The 21548-nt window shown below is 56.4% G+C and overlaps 1 protein-coding gene across 12 annotated transcripts in view; it reads right to left on the reverse strand.

Moving 5' to 3' along the window:
• Positions 1-5389: 5389 nt before the first annotated feature.
• The window catches only part of SLC43A1 (solute carrier family 43 member 1), a 32357-nt gene continuing 16198 nt past the window's right edge, over positions 5390-21548 (reverse strand). For 11 of the 12 annotated variants that reach the window (XM_058689023.1, XM_058689024.1, XM_058689022.1 and 8 more), the window contains 13 exons: positions 19568-19745; positions 19414-19469; positions 19202-19278; positions 16820-16912; positions 15052-15185; positions 13451-13629; positions 12207-12353; positions 12076-12111; positions 11700-11838; positions 9639-9780; positions 9305-9378; positions 6794-6917; positions 5390-5719 (listed from right to left, as the gene is read on the reverse strand). In XM_058689023.1, coding sequence (XP_058545006.1) covers positions 5573-5719; positions 6794-6917; positions 9305-9378; positions 9639-9780; positions 11700-11838; positions 12076-12111; positions 12207-12353; positions 13451-13629; positions 15052-15185; positions 16820-16912; positions 19202-19278; positions 19414-19469; positions 19568-19745 — 1526 coding nt within the window. In that variant the 3' untranslated portion in view covers positions 5390-5572. Of the gene's footprint in view, positions 5720-6793; positions 6918-9304; positions 9379-9638; positions 9781-11699; positions 11839-12075; positions 12112-12206; positions 12354-13450; positions 13630-15051; positions 15186-16819; positions 16913-17879; positions 18156-19201; positions 19279-19413; positions 19470-19567; positions 19746-21548 lie in introns of those variants that run through there. The other variant, XM_058689025.1, reaches the window with a different exon arrangement.

A 21548-nucleotide genomic window follows, 5' to 3' on the forward strand; every position in this document is an offset into this window, starting at 1 on the left:
GCAATACCGCCTGCTTAAATTGAGCTGTTGTGGGGAATAAGTACAATACCCCCCTCGAAAGGTGACCTACATGGTTGCTGTTGTCCCCTTTCCTCAAGTCCGGCTTCCCTCCTCCGTTTCCTTCCAACACCAGAGGTGCCTCTTGCCCCTTTCTTTTGGAGGTGGGGACTCTGGCTGGGCCTGCCACTGTCCCCCAGTGACCCTTTGGCCTTCCTAGAAACTTCAGATGAAGTGGCAAAAAGGAAAGGAAGTGAGGAGAGGCCAGGCTGGTGGAGTAAGAGAGGAAGATGGTCCAGCTGAGGGGAAGGGGCAGACAGGAAGCAGAAGACCCTACTCAGAGAGAGAAGAGCCAGGTGCAGGCTCCTTTCTTTCTTTCTCTCCCTTTCTCCTTCCTTCCTTCCTTCCTTCCTTCCTTCCTTCCTTCCTTCCTTCCTTCCTTCCTTCCTTCCCTCCTTCTGGCACCTTCTCCAAGGCTGGTTGGGTCACGCCAGAAGCCAGAATGGCCATTCTGAGCAGAGGTGAGGTCAGGAGCATGGAGACAGGGTTGGAAATGGGGGGCTGTTGAAGGAAGCTGGCCCAGTCTTTCCAGCACACCAACTCCCTGCCAGTGTTTCTGCCAGTGTTCCCTGCCAGTGCCAGGGTCTTTTCCATCTGATTTAGGTGGGAAGTTGCTAAAATGCAGATTCCGGAGCCCCCCAGACCTGCTGAATCGGATTACTGGGGGGGGGGGGGAACCCTAGAACTGTGTGTGTGTATGGGGAGGTCACCAAGCATCCTAAGGGTTGAGAAACACCTGAAAGGTGGGGGGAGGGGCAGGGGAGAGCCCCAGACAGGGGAAAGGAAGCAAAGGGAGAAAAGTTAGATACCCACCCCCCCCCCCCACCCCAGACACACTTGTTGGAAATAGCAGACAACACTCCAGAGGGGAAGAGGCTGTTGCCAGGGATGGGGAATAAAGGATGGAGGAGTCAGAGGGAGGTCGCAGAGACCCACAGGGGAGGAGATACTGCAGCAGTGAGACCCGGAGACCCACAGGGGTGGGGACACTGCAGCAGTGAGACCCAAGGTAAGCAGCCACAAGCGGAAACAGACACTTGAAAGGTGTTCCCCACCCTCGTGGGGATTTGAGACCCCGGACCTCTGGACGTGGGATGTGGACACGCCGGAAGAGTCTTCTCGGTTTCTGGGGTGGGGGCTCAGGCAGCAAGCCTCGCCTGCAGGGACGCGCGGCCCTCCCGGGAGGCCACAACACAGACGTGAGGATACTCACCCATCAGTCCCGAGCCAGAGCCCTCCCCTCCCCTCCCCTCGGAACTGGGCTCGGGTCCCGCACCCGCCTGACCTTCTCCCTCCCTCCACCTCCCCAGCCCCCGGTCTCAGCTCATCTGCATAAAGTTCCAATTAACACGTTTTCCCTCAGCTATTTACGATCCCTGAACTCGCTCCCAGCTCGGGAGCTGGCTTCCCGCCGCCCCCTCGCCCCTCGGAGTGCGGCCCCCGTAACCCTAGCGCCCCGGGCGGCTCGAGGCGGCCGTGACCCCGCCGGCCGGGCCCGCGCCAGAAGGGGGCCAGGGATAAGGGGCGCGCCCTGGGGCGGCGGGCGGTGCAGCCGGGGGCCGCCGCAGGCCAGAGGCCAGGCTCTCCGGGAAAAGGCCGGCGCTACCCCCCTCTTCCTGGGAAGAGATGGGGAGGGGGGCTTCTCCTGGGAGACTCAGGGCGTCGAAATTCCTCGTTCCTCATCCTCCGGCCCCCGCACCCCTCCTTCCCCCCCCCAACCCCCCGCCACGTACCCTCTCCCCTCCCCAGCCATCTGTTCCACTCGGCAGCGCCGCGACAAACACGGCTCCAGCTCGCTTCCGCCCCTGCCCAGCCCCCTCCCAAAGCTCTCCACCCCTCCCCCGGGAGGCCGGGATTTCTGCCGGCAACGCCCACCCCGTCCGAAGCCCCAGCTGGGCTTCGGCCGACGTCTGGACCCACTCCTTCCGTCTGGGCATCTGTGGGGGTGCAGATAACGCTTGCAAGGGTGGGGGTCGGGAAGGCATGAGATCTCAAAGGAGGGCAGTGCAAGCCAGGGTAAGAGTCTGGGGGTCGAAGCCCGGGAAGGACCCACCCGTGGGGAGGCTGTGTGTGGGGAGGGGTGTGGGGGGCTCCTTTCCAGGCTCGCCGCCCCCGCCCACCCCTTCCATCGCATCCCGGACACAGCCCCGCAGCGCCGCCTGCTGGGCACACCCAGCCCCCGGCCCACATACCTTGCTTCCTCTTCCAGCCAGCACCCGGGTTGGGTGGGATCTATCGCTCGCGATCGCTTGCGATCGCCCTCCAACAGATTACTTGGAAAGTCAAGGCGCGGGATGGTGAGCAGTGAGACCCAGGTAGGCCCTCCGGGAACCCGCCCAACCCGTTGGTGGGTGCTGTCCAATTCTGGTTTAGAATGTTGCAAAAAGGGAACTGTGTTAGAAGCCAGGAGTCTGGGCTACAGCAGCCAGGGATCTGCTATGTGACTTTGTCAAGTCTCCAGACCCCTCTGGACGTGTTTTCTCATCTATGAAATGGGTGGATTAGTCTGTTCCATTAACCTCTAAAGATAATTTAGGACAAAGAGGCAGTTCATCTGTGATACTGTCTTCAGCACTAACATTTGGGGGTTCTCCAAAGTTACACACACACACACACACACACACACACACACACACACACACACCCGCGGGTGTATTGGGGTGGGGGAGATGAGCAACGCTTTTGAGGTCACTCTCAGCCCTGTGAGGACAGCTGAGCTGGGCTGAGAAGCTTGGGACCTCCTTTCTGTCCCTAACCGCCCTGGCAGGCCTGTGGTTAGGACTCAGCAGTCAGAGTGTCCAAGTTTCAAGCTCAGTTCCACACCTACCAACCGTGTGCCCTTGGTCTTGTGCTTTAACCTGTCTGGGCTTTCCTCAACCTACAAAAACAGTGTGAAGACAGTAACCTCTTGGGCTATAGTTAGGACGAAATGAGATAACCTGTGAAGTACAGGCAGATTCTCAACAAATGTCAGCGCCCCTCCCTGCACCGCCCCCCCCCCCCCCCGCCCCCGCTCCATTCTGTGACTTGCTCTAGCCTCTAAGGCTGGGGCATAAAGACATAAAGGACATAAAGAGGTGTCGGCCTGGAATAAAAAAGGTGGAAGTTCCTGGAGGGTCCCTCATTCTCAAAGATGGTGTCTTTACCTTTGTGATTTTAAAGCCTCATTTCGATGTTAAAAATAAGTATAAATATAGTAGAAAGTGGAGCTCAAAATTTGCATAAGTTTTAAGATAAAACAGGAGACTATAAAAAAGTGTAAATTTCAACAAACCTCCAGCATTCTAAGGGATTATTTCTAAAGCATCCTGCCCCGATCCCCCTGCACAGACAAAAGCAACCTGCTGGCTGTACCTCAAACCATGGGAAATGGGGGAGCAGGAGCAGAGGGCAGGATGTGGGCTCCCTCCAGACACTAAGGGCAGGGATGGTTAAGCAGAGGGAGGTGAGGCAGACAGCCAGAGGTGGACAGGCTGGCACTTCAGGTGTCCTACTTAATGCCCAACCAAGCCTGGGTGGGGGAGAGGGATGGGAGTGTGGGAAAACACCCCCCCCCCAACAAAGATACAGGCACACACCAGCCAGTCTCTCACTTCCCTTTTTATTTCCTCTAAGACCTACAAAAGGCAGTACCAGGGAGGGAACCTGCCCTCAGGCCCTGAAGGGGCTTACCCACCACCCCCAATACCCCATCCAGGACACAGCCACCACCTCAGGCCCCTTTCCTCGAGGGGAAGGTTGTTTCGTCCACACACACACATTCACACGCACGTGCACACAAACACGTACACGTGCATGTGTACGCATGTCCGTTCTCTGGGCGTCGCATAGCTAGAACCCTAGGGGTAACCTGTTTGTTGATCCCACAAGCCGCCAGGAAGCACCAGGAGGTGGGCCCCTAGGATGAAGGCCCAGAGGCGAGACAGCCCGCATCCTGGTCTCCTCCAATCTGAGGAGAAAGAAGGCCCAATCCTTCTAGCACAGGGCTGTCTTCAGTCAATGGAGCATTATTGCTTTGGGGAAAAATTTTTTTTAGTTCTTTTTTTTTTTTCCTTTTAGCAAGTCCCTACAAAAATAGAACTTCTCTTGGTATTTATAAATCCACGGCCCAGCTCTGTGCGTATGTCACAGGTAGAAAAGCCATATGAGGCATTGCTGGAAGCCGAGCTACCCAGCCTGAGTGGCGGGGCCCAGGCTGTGGACGGACTGGTGACTGCAGGGCGGCCCGCCGACAGTGAAGCTTCTTGTCCTCCCGCTTTTAGGTAATTTGGCCTTAATAAAGTACCTGGGGTATTGTCTGTTGGGGAATTGCCCTCGACAGGCCCTCTGGGAAAAGAACCATTAGGGAAGAAAATAAGGTTCTGCAAGAAATTAAGCAGCTTTGGGGCGCCTGGGTGGCTCAGTCGGCTAAGCGTCCGACTTCGGCTCAGGTCACGATCTCACTGTCCGTGGGTTCGAGCCCCGCGTCGGGCTCTGTGCTGACGGTTCAGAGCCTGGAGCCTGTTTCAGATTCTGTGTCTCCCTCTCTCTGACCCTCCCCCATTCATGCTCTGTCTCTCTCTGTCTCAAAAATAAATAAACGTTAAAAAAAATAAAAAAAATAAAAAAATAAAAAAAAAGAAATTGAGCGGCTTTACGTTTAGCCCTTGCCGTCCCCTGTGGAGACTCCTCCACTTGCAGGAAGGATGGCCTCATGCATTTGCCAGCAAAGAGGGCCTGTAAAGGAGAGACATATGGATTTGAGACATATGGATATGGATTTGCCCCACTCGGGCAACTAAGGAGTGTATCTCTGGGCACAGGTGACTTCAACCCCTAGGCCCACCTGGCCCCCTGGAGGCATTCCAGATGGTGACTGAACCTAGTCAGTTAAGGTACAGAATGGTTCCTTAGTTCCTAGGTGCCTTGTCTCTCTGAGAATGTGTGAGGCATGGGTTTCTAAGGCCCTATCGGCCCCTTCCCGGCACCTCGGACCGAGGCAAACACATTGTTCTTCTGGCCTCATGTGGTTAGGAGGTCATGTCCCCATAACTGTTCCACTTGAGGCGTCGAGAAATGGAGGGCCTTTCACGAGAACAGCAAAGCAAATGCTTTGTAGATTATAGATAAACGCAGATGCATAATGGAATAAGGTAAGAAATTAATCAATAATCAAAGGGTATGCGGGAACTTTACGAGAAAATCGCCACGTTATTTCTTAAAGGTTGACTACACGTAGGAACATTTTTAAAATTAGGCGATGTTAGAAAAACATAGATGACGAATGCTCCAAGGAAATCACTAGCACATATCGTGCCACGTCTGCTACAATAAATCGGCCAGTTCAACACACTGCTGTTGTCTGTGTCCGTTTTTATTTTAGTTTTTTATTCTAGTTTTGTTTTATTTTCACTTTTTCGCCAACGCCGTTCATCCTTCGGGAACCCCTGGACCTGCTGGAGCCGGACTCCGGCAAGTCATTCCCTTTGGTAGCTCAGGCCTTGGCCTGTCATCTGGGTCCCTTGGCTGCAGGGGTCTAGGCAGTCACCTCGGAACTTCCAAGCACCTTCTTTGGGCCCTCCCAGTCGGTGGCGTACTCCCTCTGGAGCTGGGCACGGTAGTAGAAGAGGTAAGAAGGCAGCAGGAATCCCAGGAGTGAGAATAACAGGAGGCCCAGATTCACCTTTAGGGCAAGGAGAAAGACAAGAGTCAAACAGGTACCCGCTTCCCCCCATCACCCTCAAGGGCCCTCCCATTTAACCTTCAGCAGAGAGGAGAAGGCAGCCATTTGTACTCAGGTCGTGGGCCACAATGATAAATATAGCTAGCGCTTCCAATGTTCAGTCACTGTTCCACCAATATCTCATTTAATGTTCAACGACCTCGTAAAGTTTCTTAGCCTAGTTGGAACCCTGGCTGAGGCTGGTGCCCACACCAGCTGGCGCCCTCTGGGGAGCTACTGAGGCAGTCTGGGCCACTTTCTGACATGGAAGCTTCTGGGCTGGGAACCATGACCTCTGAGGATGCTGACAAGGGGATCCCATTGCGGGTGCTGAGAAGAGACTCGAAGGCAGTTAAAGGAGCCAAGGCACGCAGCCGGAGGACAGGAGGCCCAGGGCAGTGGCCCTCACGTGCACTGGGCCGCGGTCCACACCCGGCTCTGCCTTTCTCGCTGTGTGACTTTGGGCAAATCGCCATGACTCTAAGTCCCTCCTCAGGGCTGTCAGTACCTGGTGAGCATTCACTAAAGGGTGGCTACGCTTTCTCCATCATTCTTGTGGGAGAAAGGTTACGGGACAGGTGGCCCCACAGGGCAGACAGAAGGTCAGCTATAGGGAGGCAGATGTCAGTTCTGGGTAAGGAAAAGCCCTTCTGACCATACCAATGGCTGCTGCCCCATCACTGAGGGTGTTGAGAGGGTTTGTTGGAACCCCTTTCCAGAGGTGCTGGAGAAAGGATCCATGCACTGGGTGAAACTGGACTGCATCAGAGCTAGGCCACTTCACAAGGCACCCGGAGGCTTAGCACAAAGATACTCCTGGGCCCAGGGTGAGGGATGCTGATGCGGCTGGCTGGGGAATCTGTATTTTTAATGTGCTGTGACGGGTTGTGAGGGACAGCCAGCTGGGGAGCCCCCAGATCAGAGACCTTCAGTCTGAGAGATGAGTGAGGGATTCTGTCACCTCAAAGCCCCTCCCCCTCAGCCCCCTGGAAAGGGGCTCCTGCTCTCCACCCCCACGCCACCCGCAGTTCTCACCCAGAAGGGCTCTCCTTTCAAGGGTCCCACCATGGCCATGAAAAGCGGCTGCTGGAGCAGGGCAAACACAGCACTGATGAGGGACTGCAGACCCGTCAGCGTCCCAAAGTGGTTGGACGGGAACCTGTCAAGAAGAGGTAGGCCAGTTAGGACGGGCACGTGGCCCTCTCCAGTCCAGCCCCCTGTGCCAGACTCCCCCCCACCCCCAGGTTAGGCGGGCAGGGTGGAACTTAAGAGCCTCTTTGCAGGGCACCTGTGTGGCTCAGTCAGTTAAGCATCCGACTCCTGATTTCGGCTCAGGTCGCGATCTCACGGTTTGTGAGTTCGAGCCCCACATCGGGCTCTGTGCAGACAGTGTGGAGCCTACTTGGGATTCTCTCTCTCTCTCACTTGCTCTCTGCCCCTCCCCCACTTGTGCGCGCACACGCACACTCTCTCCCTCCCTGTCTCCAAATAAATAAATAAATAAATAAACTTTAATTAAAAAAAAAAAAGCCTCTTTGCCTGTGCTTTCTGGACTCTGCCTCAAAGCTGTGTGCTGCGGCTTCGGGGCCACTAAGCTGGCTTCTGCCAACTACTATCTGTGTGATAACAGCAAGTTACGCAATCTCTCGGAGACCCACTTCCTCCACTAATAACCGAGATAGCACTGACCTCACTGGGCGGTTCATTTATTCTTTTGACAAGGATTCACTGAGTTCCCACGTGACAGGTGCCATTCTAAGGTGCATGCACATTCAGCACTGAACCGAACCCTTGTAGAGGTGGCTTTCTGGTGGGGCCGGTGTCAGTCGGACAACGAGCAAGATACACACATAGATTGTTGGTTTGTGAAGGGAGCCAAGGAGAGACGTAGGGTGGAGAAAGCAGGTGGGGGCGTCCAGGGGGCTGCCACCGTGGACAGGATGGCCAGCAGAGGCCTCACTGACAAGGGGACCCTGGGTACGGACCTGGAGAAGGTGAGGTAACTGTGGGCCTTGCAGCTATCTGGAGGGAGACTGTTCTAGAAAGAGGGAACAGGAAGTGCAAATGGCCTAAGGAGGGGACACACTTGGGGTTTCTGAGAAATGAAGAGGCCGCAGCAGAGTGAGAGAAGGGGGAAGGGGGGTGAAGAGAGCAGACAGGGCCCAGGGTGGGGGAGTGGGGGAGCTAGAACTTGTAGGGCCTGTTAAGCCATAACAAAGCCTCTGGCTTTTTCTCAGAAACAAGGCAGGAAGCCATGGAGTGACAGAAAAAGACTTATGTCCCAGCAGGTGTCTCCAGCCCCTGTGTTAAAAATAGACCAAGGGAGGGGGCACCTGGGTGGCTCTGTCAGTTAAGCATCAGACTCTTGGTTTCAGCTCAGGTCATGATTTCATGGTTTGTGAGTCTGAGCCCTGCATCAGGCCCCATGCTCACAGCACAGAGCCTGCTTGGGATTCTCTCTCTCCCACTCTCTCTCTTTCAAAATAAATAAATAAACTTAAATAGACCGAGGGAGGCGAGAGCAGATGCAGGGACCCGGCCAGGAGCTGCTGCGCCCAGCCAGGGCAGGGGGTGGCGGTGGAGACAAGGAGAGGGTCGCATTCGGGGTCTGTGGACAGCGGGACCGCGGAGGACTAGACATGGAGTGTGAGGAAGGGAAGAGCCAAGCCTCACTCCAAGGCTCCAGCTTGAGCAGGTGAAGGAGACGGGCTGCCCTCTGCTGACCCTGGTCAGGTGTCCTGCACCATGCCTGCCTTTGAAGAAGCCCCTGGTAATGGTGACAACTGTCACTGCCGTTGCTCATTACACACCCCGGGGAGTCCCCCAGCAGCACTGGCAGTGGAAACCAGAAGGGTGAGGGGAGAGGGAACCGGGGGCTGCTCCAGATGGAGCAGGAGAGTCATAAGGCAGGCTGCAATCTGGAAAATCTACAGGGCTGACGGGGGAGAGAGGAGAGCAGACGTAGGACCAAGGCACGTGGCGGGGGGGGGGGGGGGGGCTCAGTTGGTTAAGCGTCCAACTTCGGCTCAGGTCATGATCTCACGGTTCCTGAGATCGAGCGCTGCGTTGGGCTCTCTGCTGTCAGCACAGAGCTGGTTTCGGATCCTCTGTCTCCTTCTCTTTCTGCCCCTCCCCAGCTTGTTCTCTCTTTCTCTCTTTCTCAAAATAAATAAACTTTAAAAAAAAAAAAGAAGAAGAAGAAGGAGAAGGAGAAGAGGGAGAAGGAGAAGGAGAAGGAGAAGGAGAAGGAGAAGGAGAAGGAGAAGAAGGAGAAGAAGAAGAAGAATCCTGGCTTCCTCTAAGGGAGGACTCCCTGGTGGCAGGCTACCTTTGAAGAGGCAGGGACCCCACCACCCGAGATGAGATGCCGGGAGAGGGCAGCCCCACCATCAGCCCACCAGGTGGCCTCCCAGCGCCCCACCGACTCCAAGAGGTCAGCACTCCTGGGAGGCAGCGGAGAGGGGCATGACGGGGTGGGCGGGGCCATTTCGACTCTGCTCGGGGATTCTTCTCTTCGGGTTTTGGGGGAGGAAGCGGCTGACTCACACTGCAGCATAGAGGCTCCCACAGGCTGAGTGGAAGAAACCTCGAACCACGGTGTGCAGGATAAAGGTCACGTACTGAAACCAAGAAGAGAGAGGGAAGAGGTGAGAGCAGGTGTGGAGGCTGGAGGCAGGATAGGGAGGGTGGCCGGCGACACGAAGCCGCGTGGAGCCCTTGCCCACCCAATCCCTGGAATACCCCCCCGGGGGGCCCCAGAGACCCAGAAGACAGACCCAGAGGACAAGAACCTGGCTTCCTGGAAGGCAGGCATGGGGCGAAATGGCCCTTCGGAGGGGTCCTGGGAGGCAGGGAGACGGGGGAGGACAGAGGTGGGTACCTGGAGGTGTAAGCTATTGATGAGGCAGGTGACACCAAACCCCACCAGCAGAAAGTTGGTCAGGGTGAAGGCGTTGATGGCATTGGTGATCTTCTGGATCTTGCGGTAGCGCGGTCTGGCCGACCTGGTGGCGACCCCATCCCTGAGGAGAACAGGATGTCACCGGCTGCTGCCTCCACGTCCCCAGCAGCTGCCTGGTTCCCCGCCTGGCCTTCCCCTCTTCTCCCGGGCCTCTGCCGTGGGGGCGACAAAGGCAGCAAACCACTCCCCCAGCCCTGTGTTCCTCAAAGCGTGGCTCCCCCACCTTTTACCCCAGCATCACCTCAGGGCTTTCTTTAAAATGCAGATTCCAGGCTCCCACCCCAGAATCTCAGAGGCTGGGCCCAGGAAGCTGCATTCTGACAAACAGCCCAGGCACGTCTCACGCACACTGAAGCCTGAGAATCAAGGATAGGAAGGAAGGTGGCGAACCGGAAGCTCTCACACTGTCTCCAATCGGACGCCTCTATGGAAGCATCTCTGCCCATCAGCCTGGACAAAAGTAGATGCCACTCCGGGGACAGCAGATTGGCCCCGGACTACCCAGCAGGCCCCTCTCTGGCACACTCCAGGGGAGAGGCCAGCAGGCCGAGATGCTCATCTATCCTAGACAGATGACCCTGCCATCAGGGGCCATGGGCAGGGTGCCCGGGCTGGAGTACCGATGCTGGGGAGGGAAGCCACGAGATTGTTCCTTAGCTGCCTTCTCTCCTGTCCTCTCAGGACAAACAGGAACTATTTGGATTAACACAGAAAGAACCCAGAAGACCCGGGTTCAAGACCCAATTGTGGTCTCCAGCCAACAAGATGGGCCTCATTGGCCCCACCTCCTGCTACCCATGTCCTGTGTAGTCCCGTCCTACACTGTACCAGTTACTCTGGACGACCCACAGAATATGACAGAAACAATGGAATGTCACTTGTGAGATTTCGCTGTGAAGGACACAGAAGCTTCTGTCTTTGTCTCCCTCCCTTAGACCCCTTGCTGGGGGAAGCTGTTCTGTGGTGAGCAGCCCTCGGGACAGACCCAGGTGGAGAGGGGCCAAACCTCCTGCCAAGAGCCACCTGAGTGAGCTCAGGAACAGATTCTCTGACCTCGGTCAATATCTCAGATATCTGTAGGCCTGGCTGACAGCTGGAGAGCCTGCGGTGCTCTGAATGACTGTGTCCCCCCGAAAGTCACATGCTAAAATCCTCATGCCCAACCTGGCAGTATCAGGAGGTGGGGGTCTTGGTGGCTGATTAAATCACGAGGGGAAAGCCCTCATCATGGGATTCGTGCCTTTAAAAAGGAGGCCCCACGGAGCTCCCTAGTCCTTAGGCCATGTGAGGACACAGCAAGAAGATAGCCGCCCAGAAGAAGGTCCTCGGTCAACCACTGGCTCCCTGATCTGAGGCTTCCAGGCCCCAGAACGGTAATAAGTAAGTGTCTATTGTTTTTAAGCCACCCAGTGTGTGGCATTTTGTTACACCAGCCCAAACAGATTCAGACAGACAGACCCTGAGCCAGAACGCCCAGCTAAGTCATTCCCAGATTCCTGACTCAGAAACTACATGAGACAAGAAACGTTAGCTGTTTAAAGATGCCCAGCTTTGGGGCTAATCTGCGATACAGCAATAGATGCCTGATATTCCAACGCTCTCTCTTTCTAGCCATAAGAAGGTTTTTGAGTATACCCTTTACAACATAGGTTCCGGAACATGCTACTACGAGCTGTGCGATCTTGGGTAAGTTGCTTAACCTTTCTGCGTGTCAGCTTTGTGAAGTGAGGATAACATACCTCCCTCAGAGAGCTGTTGTAGGACTCCGTAAGACAATGCAAGGTGCCTAGTCCACGGTCAGCACTCGACCTCAGCTATCCTTATGATCAAGTGAGCTATGCCCACCTTAGCCTTAGTTTCCTCATCTGTAAAATGGGGAGATATTCCTGCTCTCCCAGGGCTCTCAGGAGAAGGAAATGAGAAGCCGGGTGTGAAAGCACATGAAAAACAAAAAGCTGTCACCATCCCTATACAGGTCACCTGGCGTTTCCGAGGGCACTGCCCTCAGTGGGGGCGTCCACACAGTCCTTGATCCGCCAGTCCATGATGTAGCCAATGAGGGGGCAGGTGAGAAGGCACAACAGCTGCATGGCCCCAAAGATGGAGGAGTAGAACCCAACTGGGCAGGACGGGAAGAGAAGTGGAGTCAGGAGCTGGCACGAACAAGGCCAGCAGCCCGGTGGGCACTGTCACCCACTTCCGGTGTAGGAGAAGCAGTGCCAGAATAGCCCCCCTCTGACCCCCAGATTCTCAGATGCCCCAAATGCCCAGAGTTACAAGGCTGGGCCCAGGCTCCCTGTGGAGTGGGCACCAGTGGGGCGGGTGTGGGCCAGGCCCCCAACTTCTATCCCCCTACCTGTCTCTGCCGTCCTTTTTCTCAGGATGTCCGTCTCTGTTGGGGGGTGGGGGGAGAAGCCAGAGTGAGAGGAGCCCACCAGGGTGACCCTCCTGTGCCCCCAGCCCTCAGTGGGCTCAGCAGCACCTCACCATGCTCCTGACCAGCAGTCACGAGGTACTCCAGCATCTTGTTCATGGCGGCCATGTAGAAGATGACCCTCAGCTGGGTCATGCCCATGGTGAGAAGGCTCCACAGGAAAATGGGGGAACAGAGGCTCTGGCGGAAGGGGACAGACTCTGGAGAGACAGCAGAGGGCGCCCCTGAGCCCCAGATCTTCCATTTCCCTCCAACTGTCCCAGCTGATGCAGTTCTAGAGGGGCTCAGCCACTCACTGAGTGACTCTCAGGGGATTGGTTCCTTCAGAAACGAGGGCTCAGATTCACTGGCCTCCAAGTTCTTGCCCAGTTTAATACTGATCTCAACAGAACGTTTTCAGCTGCCCGCTGGGTGTATACCTTGGTGTGGTAATAACTCTAGCTACTATTTATTAAGCACCTTCCCATTTACCAAAAGTGAACAACAACCCTGTCCTCGGCACGTTCTGCAGATGAGGAAATTGACCCAGTGACTTGCTCAAGCTCACAGGGCTGGAAGCTGCAGGTTGGCTGGACTCAGCTCATGGCTGCCACCACTCTGCCACGGGAGGCTCCGCGGGGGTGGGGGTGTGGGGTCATACCCTCACGACTGCACAGCCTTGTGCCATTTACAGAGCTGCCATATCCACGGCTCCGTTTAAGCCTCACAGCTAACTTCCCCCTCCAGTGCGCATGATGACTGCTAGTTTCAGAGATAAGGAAAGCCAGAACAGGCTTAAGTGATCTGCCCAAGTCACACGGCCTGCAACTGGGGAGCCGGACTCCCCATCTCCTGACTCCAGGGCAGGTGCACCTGCCGATCATCTGGGAGCTGACACCTTGGGAAGCGGCTCAGGCAGGTGGCTGCAGATCCTCTTCCAGCCAGCAGGGGGAGCCAGCCAGCCGGGCGCTGGAGGGCCTCGCAGCTGGCTCAACCTGGCGGCACCTGATGCAAGGGGCTCAGAGGCTGTAGCCCTGATGAAACCAACCGTCCCACAGGCCTGGAGATCCTGCCCCATTCTGGAAGCTCCTCCCCCCCTCCTTCACGCAGGAATCCAACAGAGTACCCCCGAGTCTGAACTTGTAGAGTTCTCTGAGCTCTGATTTCCCCTCATTCTGTAAATGGGGATCAAACCTCACCTATTTACATCATGGGGTGTTGGGTATAGAGCACAAGGGGAGAGAACGAGTGCTCACTAATAAGCATGAGGACCCACCCCACCTGTCACCCAAGGCTGGCCCCTTGACCAGACACTCACTCTCAGGAGGGCTTTCTGAGATGCCACGAACATCCTGGGATGAGATGAAGACTTCAGCCCCGTCCTCCAGGCTGGGGGCCTTCTGGCTCAGCCGCTGGCCCACAATGGTCACATGGGTGTAGAAGCGGTCACCTGTCACCTTGTGATCGAGGGCCAGTCCGCTGAGCTTGATCTTCTTCCTGCCAGCAGCCGGGCCAGGGAATGTGGGAACCAGCCACGCAGAGCCCACCCTCGACAGCCTGCCCAAGGGGTCCATCCCAGTCTGCCCTAGGGGTGCCGCGCAACCCTTTACCTGGCACTGGCTGACATGCCCACTGACAAGCTGCCTAGTGCAGGCTCGCATCTGTCACTCGGAGCCTGGGCCAGGGGCAGGCTTAGCACCCAGTAAGTGAAGGGTGGGCGAGTCCTTTTTCACTTGGGCTGTTGCCATGGAGGCAGCATTAAGAATTCAGACTCTGGAGGGGCGCCTGGGTGGCTCAGTTGGTTAAGCGTTCCACTTCAGCTGAGGTCACGATCTCACCGTTGGTGAGTTCCAGCCCCATGTTGGGCTTTGTGCTGACAGCTCGGAGCCTGGAGCCTGCTTTGGATTCTCCGTCTCCCTCTCTCTGCCCCACCCCTGCTTGCACTCTGTCTGGGTCTCTCAAAATTGAATAAATGTTAAAAAATTAAAAAAAAAAAAAAAAAGAATTCAGACTCTGGAGGGGCGCCTGGATGGCTCTGTTGGTTAAGCGTTCAACTTCGGCTCAGGTCATGATCTCACGGTTTTTGAGTTTGAGCCCCACATTGAGCTGTGTGCTGACAGCTCAGATTCTGTGTCTCCCTCTCTCCCTGCCCCTCCCCCACTCCGTCTCTCCCTCTCTCTCTCAAAAATAAATAAACATTAATAAAAAAAAGTTTTTTTAATGCTTATTTATTTTTGAGAGACAGAGAGAGACAGAGTGTGAGCGGGGGAGGGGCAGAGAGAGAGAGAAAGACACAGAATCTGAAGAGGCTCCAGGCTCTGAGCCCTCAGCACAGAGCCCAATGCGGGGCTCGAACTCAAGCCGTGAGACTTGAGGAAAGTCACTTTGTTCCCTGAACTTCTGTTATGAATGGAGTTAATAAAAGAACCACTAACGGGACTGTGGAGGGTGGTAGGACTGCTAAGCACAGGGCCTGGCCCGAAGCAGACACTCAAATATCAGCTTTTTGACAGGCACCCCCTGTGCTTCCTTGTGGAACATCTCCCCTGACCCCACTGAACTGATAGGGGGTGGGGAAAAGTCAGCATTCAGGCTGTCCTACAAAGGGTGGGGTATTTGAGTCTTTGTATCCCCCTCCTGGGACCGTATGACACATGGCACTGTTGCTGGGGTCCCTCCTACTCTGTTCCCGTCCTCCAAACTCAGAAAGAGTAACAGTGGCGGTGTTTTGACCGCCCGTTATGTGCCACGTCTACTCAAACGCTTGTCGGTGGGGAGGATCACGCCCATTGTACAGATGAGAAAGCAGAGGCCAAAGCTGATTCTGTCCATTGTATTACCGCCCCCCACTCCCCACCCACCCCTCCCTCCACAGGGAGGGGAGTCCCCCTCATCACACAGCCCTCCACAGCCACTCACGTGTAGTTGACTTCCTCGGGAGCAGGAAAGGCTTCGCTGGGCCAGTTGAGGGCACAGTTCAGAAAGATGAGGCAGGCCAGGCCCGACCACGTGAACATGATGACCACGAAGGACACGCCAGCGTCATAGATCAGCTGTGGAAGGAGGGGCAGGCCCATGGGCCACCTGGCCTCACCTCTCCCAGCCCAAGGCAGAGCCCAGGCCTCAGGGACCCTAGACAAGGTATCTTCTACCCCATTCCTTGCGCCTGATTTGCAGATGGGAAGTGGAGGCCGGAAGTTAAGAGACCCAGGAGACCACCATCCTCTCCCCTTTTCACCCCAGCCCCCTAACGAGACGTGAAGTAATCCCCCCCCCCCCCCGCCCCGGGTGCTGAAGGTCTTTGGAATGTCAATTATTATCGGAAAAGGGCACACAAGCCTGCCTGTGACTCCACGCACATGTTGGCTTCCACACAAACATGCCATTGCATTTTATGTACAAAAGAGAAAAAGTAATGCTCTAGATTTACCAGGCCTGTGTGTATCTTGCCCCTTCCTGGCACCTTCCCTGAGGGAAAGACAAACCCGACCGAGAAGCCTTATCTCACCTTTCACAGGTGTTCCCAGGGAGGACAACTGGGAGCGTGGGCGTGTGCGCATGTGCAAGAGCACTGCCCAAGGCCTTCCAACCCAAGTGGGCTGGGAACTGATTGGGCTTCTGTGCCAATGCGTCAGCCCTCTACTGGGGAAGCCAGGTACCTAGAGATGGTGTCCCTCCTCTTGTCCTCCCTGCCTGGGACGACTGACATCTGCCCCCTCCTCAGGCTCCTGCCCAGAGCTCCAGTGCTGCCTGGGAAAATTCCTGCTCCTCCTCAGCCTTGGGCCTTGAGGCTCTCTTCTTCTCTGGGGGACAGGACAGAGCTTCAAAGAACCACATCTCCAAGTGAGTGGGTGTTAAGATCTGCCTCCTCAAACCCCTCCCACCCCCCCATGCCTGCTGCTACCTGAACAACTGATGGCCACTTCCACCCATGCAGTCTCAAAGTCCTTTGGGGGCACCCAGCAAGTGCCTCCTAAACTAACAAACTTCACCGCCCATGGTGGAATCTGAAGGGCATCCTATGGCCCGGTTGAAAGCACGCTTTGTTATCATTTGGTATCAGAGGAAGGCGTGAGGCCCCAAGCTTGCCCCCAAGCTAGAACTCAGGCCTTCCGCTTCTAATTCTGCCAGGCTGATTTGTTCAGGCTGCGGCCTGATATGGACTAACTTCATGACCTTGGACCAAGGCAACAAGCCTCTCCAGGGCAGGTGAAGGAAATGTGGCTGGAAAAGTGGTTGAGGCCAGAGAGACCAAGGGCACTGAATGTCTGTAAAGAGGATGGAGGGACTCGATTCTGTCAGTGAAGCAGGGCAGGTGTGTGAGCCAGGCCTCCAACTAAAATCATTCTGGAAGTCACGTGAAGGCCAGACCAGAGAGGGGAAAGGTCCGAGGCAGGGAGACCAGCTGGGAAGGCTTGAGCTAGCCCAGAAGAGAGGACGAAGGCCTGGCCTAGGATGGCAGGAAAGAAAAGGAGGCAAGCAGGGAGACCCATCGGCCAGCGGCAATGCCTGGGCCCCTCCCATGACACTTCAGTGCTTGCCCCACGGTGGTGGGGACTGGCCTCTGCCTGGCAGGAACAACGGTTCCCAGGCATGCCAGCCACTCACCCAACGCCACCTAGTTTCTCTAGGCAAAAAGAAAACCCAGGTGACCTCACTGGTCCCCCGCCCCAAACAGGTCCAATACCTTGATTCCTGGGAACGTGATGGCAGAAGAGGCGTACGAGCCGATCATAAGGGCCATGAACGTAGACCGCAGGTTCCCAAACATGTTGGGCAGCTGAGGGCGGGAAGCAGTACCGGTAAGCTGAAGGACCCTGACACTGCCCAGGGTACCCCTGGCCCAGTCAATGGGACTAAGCCTCGATGCACCCCACCCCGCAGCCCTCAAGGTGAGCTCCAGGAACACCAGCCTCAGGAGAGGCAACAGAAAAGCTCAAAGGCAAAATCACGGGAAACTGGCTAACACCCTCCCTCCCACAGACTCCCAATGCACTTGAGCATCTCAACGGTTCCCAGAAGTGCCCTCAAAGAACACTTTTGTCAATTCCGCTCGAGCCCAGGGTTTCCCAAGTTAGTTGTTCGTGGAGCCCTTCCTATTTTGTGACGCCTCTTAATAACCCACGGAATGGGTGTTTAAGAAACACTGATCTAGCGCAACTCATTTGACAGATAAGAAAACTGAGGCCCAGTGAGGGAAAGAAATGTACTCAAGTTCACAGAGCTCCTTAATGACTTTCTCCCCTGTTCTGGCAACCCCGGCTCTATCCCGGACCCCAAGGCTGTGACCATGGCTGGCTCTGTAATGAGCCCTCCTGGGTGGCCCCAAAGGCCCCAAAGGCACAAGTCACAGGAGGTGCCAGGGAGGGAAGGGCGGATGTAAAGGAGGGGGCAGGGGCAGGCCAGGTGACCAGGAGAAGTGGCTCTGACGTGCACAGCAGGCCAAGAATCGCCACCAGGAGAGAACTGATCATATGTTCTGCTCTCTGGCCTGAGCCAGGCCCTCCGGGGAGGAGAAAGCAAAGTCATGCTGCCCTTTGTGTACATCCCCCTCTGGCCCCACCATCCCCCCCCCCAGGTCAACAGAGCCCATAGCTGGGAAAGGCCTTAGATGCCACGCAACACTTCAACCCTCTCCACAGAGGAGAAAACCCGCAGAGAGCTGAGTCCTCCACCAACTTCCAAGTGGCTGTGAAAAGGGGGTGGGACCAGGCTGACCCCCGCTGGGGTAGAGGTTTCCCAGGCACCTGGTATCTGCAAGGCACGCTGCCAAGGACACCAGGGAAAGTGCCAGGGAGAGCTGCCCGGACCCCTGGCGCCCCCGCCCCAGGGTCTCGGGGGCGCTTGTCTCGGCCCAGCAGGGCGGCGCCGGGGTGGGGGGGAGGGCGCGAGGCCGGGCTAACGGGGGCGAGGGGCTGGGCAGCACTGGAGGTCCTGGCTCGGGTCTGTCTTGGCGGGCGAGGGCAGAGGCTCGGGGAGGGGGCGGGGCAGGCGCCGGGCCCTGCCATTGGCTGGAGATTATTGGCGGCGGGGCAGGGGGAGGAGCGGCGGGCGGGCGGCGGGCGCAGAGCCTAGGCCGGCAGGGGCAGGGTCCGAGGTTGCGCACCGCGCACCGCGGGGCAGGGCAGGGCACAGAGAGGAGAAGGGATCTAGGGCCCCAGCCAAGCTGCACAACGTGGAGAAGGGGCTTCGCCGGGGGGGGGGGGGGGGGGGGGGGGGGGCGGGGAGGAAGGGATCCGCTTCCTTGGTGAGTTGTGAAACGTCCCGGGCTGGAATTAAAGGCGGCTGCTGGGTGAGGTGAAATTCAGCCAAAAACACCCAGTTTGGCGGTCAGGACGGGTCAGGGCTGCCCTCATCCGAGATAAACAGCCCCGAGGCTGGCCCAGCCAGGAACCCCTCCCCCACCACACACTCATCAGCCTTTAACCCTTACACTCACATACAGAGACACACACACTTAGAGCAACACACACACAAAGCCACACACGTTTGCAGGAGGCTGAGTCATGTGGAAAAAGCTGTTTCTGTAGGTCCAGCACGGTCAAGTGTCGGCAATTTGACGTGGCTTAACCTAATACCCCCATGAACACATTCACCTGCGCACGCCCTTGCCCATCTAGAGCATCACACACACACACACGCACACGCTGCTCCTACCGTGTCACTATCTGCCACACTGCCCAGCTTTCTTTTCTTTCTAGCACTTCCGACTACTGATAGAATTTATTAGTTTACTTGTTGGGAGAAGGCTGCCTCTTCGCCCAACCCCGGAACGGAAGTTCCAGAAAGGTGAGGAAGTCGGCAGTTCTGTTTGTGCTGTCCCCCCAGCGCCTAGAACCGAGGCCAGCAGACATTGTGTGCTGGGGACACACGCACCCCCCAACCCCCACACTCTCACACGGCGTCACATCCCCACGGACACAGCCTCACGTCCACCCTCAGCGGCAGCCCGTACACGCCTCTGCTCTGGGTCCACTGGCTCCTCCCTCACCCGCTGTCCCCCTCACTCTTCTCTACTCCCACCCCCACGCCAGGGTGCCCCCTGCCAAGCGGGGCCTGTCACACTCACCGTGAGTGAAGAGAACGTTAAGCAGATGCCACCAAAGCCATTCAGGGACAGCGCCAGGAATATCAACGGAGACAGAACTGGGAAGGGGAGAGCGATGGGTCAGGGCATTTGGGGGGCTGTGGGAGGCCAAGGGCAGGAGCCGGGATGGCAGGCGATCTGCCTTCATCCCACCCATTCTTTTCCTGTGGGCGGCGAGAGGTCAAACGACTCACCTCTGGTGTCCCGAGAGGCCAGGGCCATGAGGGCGCAGGACGCGGCGAAGCTGGCACTGTGGAGACCCAGGGAAGGAGAAGGGGTTGCCCGCGAACACCCTGAGCCTCCCCTTCCCCCTGCAGCACCAGCCTTGCCTTCCTGCCCACCCCTCACCTGCCAACCAGCCGCGTGGGCCGGGGGCCAAAGCGGTCCATGAGGATTCCCAGCGGCAGGGTCGTGGCGCTGAGCACGAAGGAGCCGATGGTGAAGCCCAGGTTGAGCATCTCTTCCTGGCGGTCACAGCTCAGCCACTCCCGCTGCTCATCCTGGGTGGTGTTGGTGGCGTTCTCAGCTGGGGAGGCAAGGGAGGGCTCAGCACATGACAGCCGGGAGCAGCCGGGTGCAGGAGACAAGGGCCCGGGGTCCGGGGACCTGAGCTCAAGTCCCACGCTTAGGGCTCACTGCCAACCAGGCGACTTTGAGGGCGGCCTAGAGTCACATCTACTCCGGTGAGGACTCGTCCTCAAGGTAAACTGCCCACTTGGAGTCGTGACAAGTTAATAAAAATGGTTAATGGTGAGGGAAGGAGAGTGATTCACTTCACTCAGTGCTCACTGAATCACGAGGTGGTTGCTCCCCTGCCCCCTCTCTGTTACCTAAGCATCACTGCCAAGGGCACACTCAGGGCGCACCAGAGGCAGACAGACCAGGGTCGAAATTGCCACCACCCGTACCAACTGGGCAACCTTGGACAAGTAACTCCCTCTCTCTGAGCCACAGGCCCTTAGCCTGTAAAAGGGAGCAGAAGATGCCTAAGCCATAAGTTCCTTAGAAGATTCCGCGGGGGGCGGGGGAGGGGGGGGTAGGCGCCGAGATGGCTCAGCCGGTTTAAGCTTCCAACTTCAGCTCAGGTCATGATCTCATGGTTCATGAGTTCAAGCCCCACATCGGGCTCTTTGATGTCCATGCAGAGTCTGTGTCTGCCTCTCTCTCTCTCTCTCTCTCTCTCTCTTTCTGCAACTCCCCTGCACTCTCGTTCTCTCTCAAAAATAAATAAATGTTAAAAAAAAAAAAAAAAGAGTCAAGACTCTTGATCTCAGACTCATGAGTTCAAACCCCACATTGGGCAGTGCTTCCGTTAAAAAAAAAAAAGTGAAAAGTGACAGGTGCGATGAAGAGAACAAAACAGGAGGATGTGACGGTGCCTGAGTGCTAGGAGAGGAAGCACCCACCCTCCATGGTGACAATGACTCCTGACTTCAGATATCAGGAGCACACGCAGGCAGCAGAGGGGTGACGTGACCTGTGTGTTAACATAAGGAAGAACACGAGGAAGAAGTCTCAGATCCTGAGTGCTGGCCAACCAGGGCAGGAAACACCTTGGGCGATGGGGAGCTGCCAGGGAAGCTGGGGAGAGTGTCCAGCCCCGTGGAAGAAGCCTGTAGGGTTCAGGCTAGCCCCATCATTCAGTGATTGTCACCAGCACGGTTCAGTTCTCCACCAGGTCTGCCTGCACCGGATATCTGCTGTGTGCCAGGCACCGTGTTGGGACAGTGGGCAAAGCGGGAAGGAATGCAAAGATCATTTAGGCCACAGGCTGCAAACAGGCGACTGGCAGTGGCCCGCACTGCTTGGCGTGCAAATTTTAATTGGGTGCGGTTCAAAATCGGAAGTTATCCCATAAACGCGGCACCTGGGTGGCTCAGTTAACCAACTGATCAGACTGTTGATTTCGGCTCAGGTCATGATCTCGTGGTTCGTGAGTTCAAGCCCCGCGTTGGGCTCTGTGCTCACAGTGCAGAGCCTGCTTGGGATTCTCTCTCCCACTCTCTCTGCCCCTCCCCACTCCTGTCCTCTCATCCTTTCTCTCTCTCTCAAAAGAAATAAACATTAAAAAAAGGAGTTATCCCATAAAAATCTGGCTTCTCTTTAAGAAGTCGGAAAATCTGGCCATTGCTGGAGCTGCGTGGAGGTCACCCCTTTCTGCCAGGTCTTGCCTTAAAGGGTTTAAGCCACCCAAGTCGTCACCTCTCTTTTACCCCCTCAGACATTTGCCACCTTACACCTGCCTTACTTTATTATTATTATTATTAATTGATTATTATGAACTGCCTGGCCCAGTTGGCATCTGAGTTTGCAGCCCCTGAATTAGACA

Source organism: Neofelis nebulosa, chromosome 10 (assembly GCF_028018385.1).
Source record: "Neofelis nebulosa isolate mNeoNeb1 chromosome 10, mNeoNeb1.pri, whole genome shotgun sequence".
In the NCBI taxonomy this organism is placed as follows: Eukaryota; Metazoa; Chordata; class Mammalia; order Carnivora; family Felidae; genus Neofelis; species Neofelis nebulosa.